General features: G+C 41.1%; 1 protein-coding gene across 1 annotated transcript in view; it reads right to left on the bottom strand.

Moving 5' to 3' along the window:
* Positions 1 to 776: 776 nt before the first annotated feature.
* Positions 777 to 1,020, bottom strand: part of LOC139028215 (streptococcal hemagglutinin-like) — a 15,041-nt gene continuing 14,797 nt past the window's right edge. The window contains exon 2 of the mRNA XM_070445060.1: positions 777 to 926. Coding sequence (XP_070301161.1) covers positions 777 to 926 — 150 coding nt within the window. The remainder of the gene's footprint in view (positions 927 to 1,020) is intronic.

The raw sequence follows: 1,020 nt of genomic DNA, 5'->3' as shown, positions 1-1,020 counted from the left end.
TGTCATTTTAAACGTCTGCAGTTTCAACTATATTTTAAACTGGAGAAACTTTCCAATACATTCTAGTACAGACAAATACAAGTCTTCTGATTAAGGTGGTGTCTATTTAACCGGCAGAATATTTATGGAGGTGGAGTTCCGCTAACACAAAGTTGAAGCCTTTCCCTAACTCTAACCTCAAACTAACCTTAACATAACCCTTGTTTCTAACCCTAAAAGTAACCCTACTTTAACCCTTCAACCCCTAATGCCTAAGCTGTTTGTTCTGCCAGGTGAATATACACCTCCTTTGATAATACTAGTAAGCCAGTTCTCGCCCTTTTCTTTCAATAAAAAAAAGAGGACTAAATATGAATGAATTCTCCTCCTATATTAACAATGAAACAATAGAGCAAATGAGACAAAATGTCACCTTGTATCTTGGCYGCAGTCAYAGCAGACGCATCAGAACCAGGAAATACCAACTGACAGTACTAAAACAGAAATTCATTCAAATACTAAATAACATTGGTAGTGGGTTTGAAAAAAGCAGTATTATAATAATACAGTATCGGAGTGATACGAGGGTAAAATACAAGGCATTATTACATTTTAAATACAAAGCATTATTGCATTTTAAAGGTATAAAAAAAAGAAAAGCACAGGTTGCATAAAATGGCACCCTAATCCCTTTAGAGTGCAGAAGACCCTGGTCAAAAGTAGTGAACTATATAGGGAATAGAGTACCATTTCAGAAGCAGCCAGAGTCTGGCAGTTCACAGTGATCTCTCCTCAGCTCAGATGAACGCCCCCCTGAAGGGACGTGATTGGATGTTCTGTCGTTGCCAGCGGCAGCGGAGCCTGGCAAGTGGCGTGTCCCGAAGGTTCTCAAACTCAGAGAAACCCAGCTGGTTGAGAAGGTCGTACACCCCGGCCCTGGCTGCCACCTACAGGAGGAACACAGGAGGAGAGAAACACAATGTGTAAAGACCACAGCAGGAGGAACAGGAGAAACACAATGTGTAAAGACCACAGCAGGAG

Source organism: Salvelinus sp. IW2-2015, linkage group LG9, assembly GCF_002910315.2.
Source record: "Salvelinus sp. IW2-2015 linkage group LG9, ASM291031v2, whole genome shotgun sequence".
Lineage (NCBI taxonomy): Eukaryota > Metazoa > Chordata > Actinopteri > Salmoniformes > Salmonidae > Salvelinus > Salvelinus sp. IW2-2015.
Note: the sequence above shows the minus strand (reverse complement) of the source record. Positions and strands in the feature narration are given on the sequence as shown.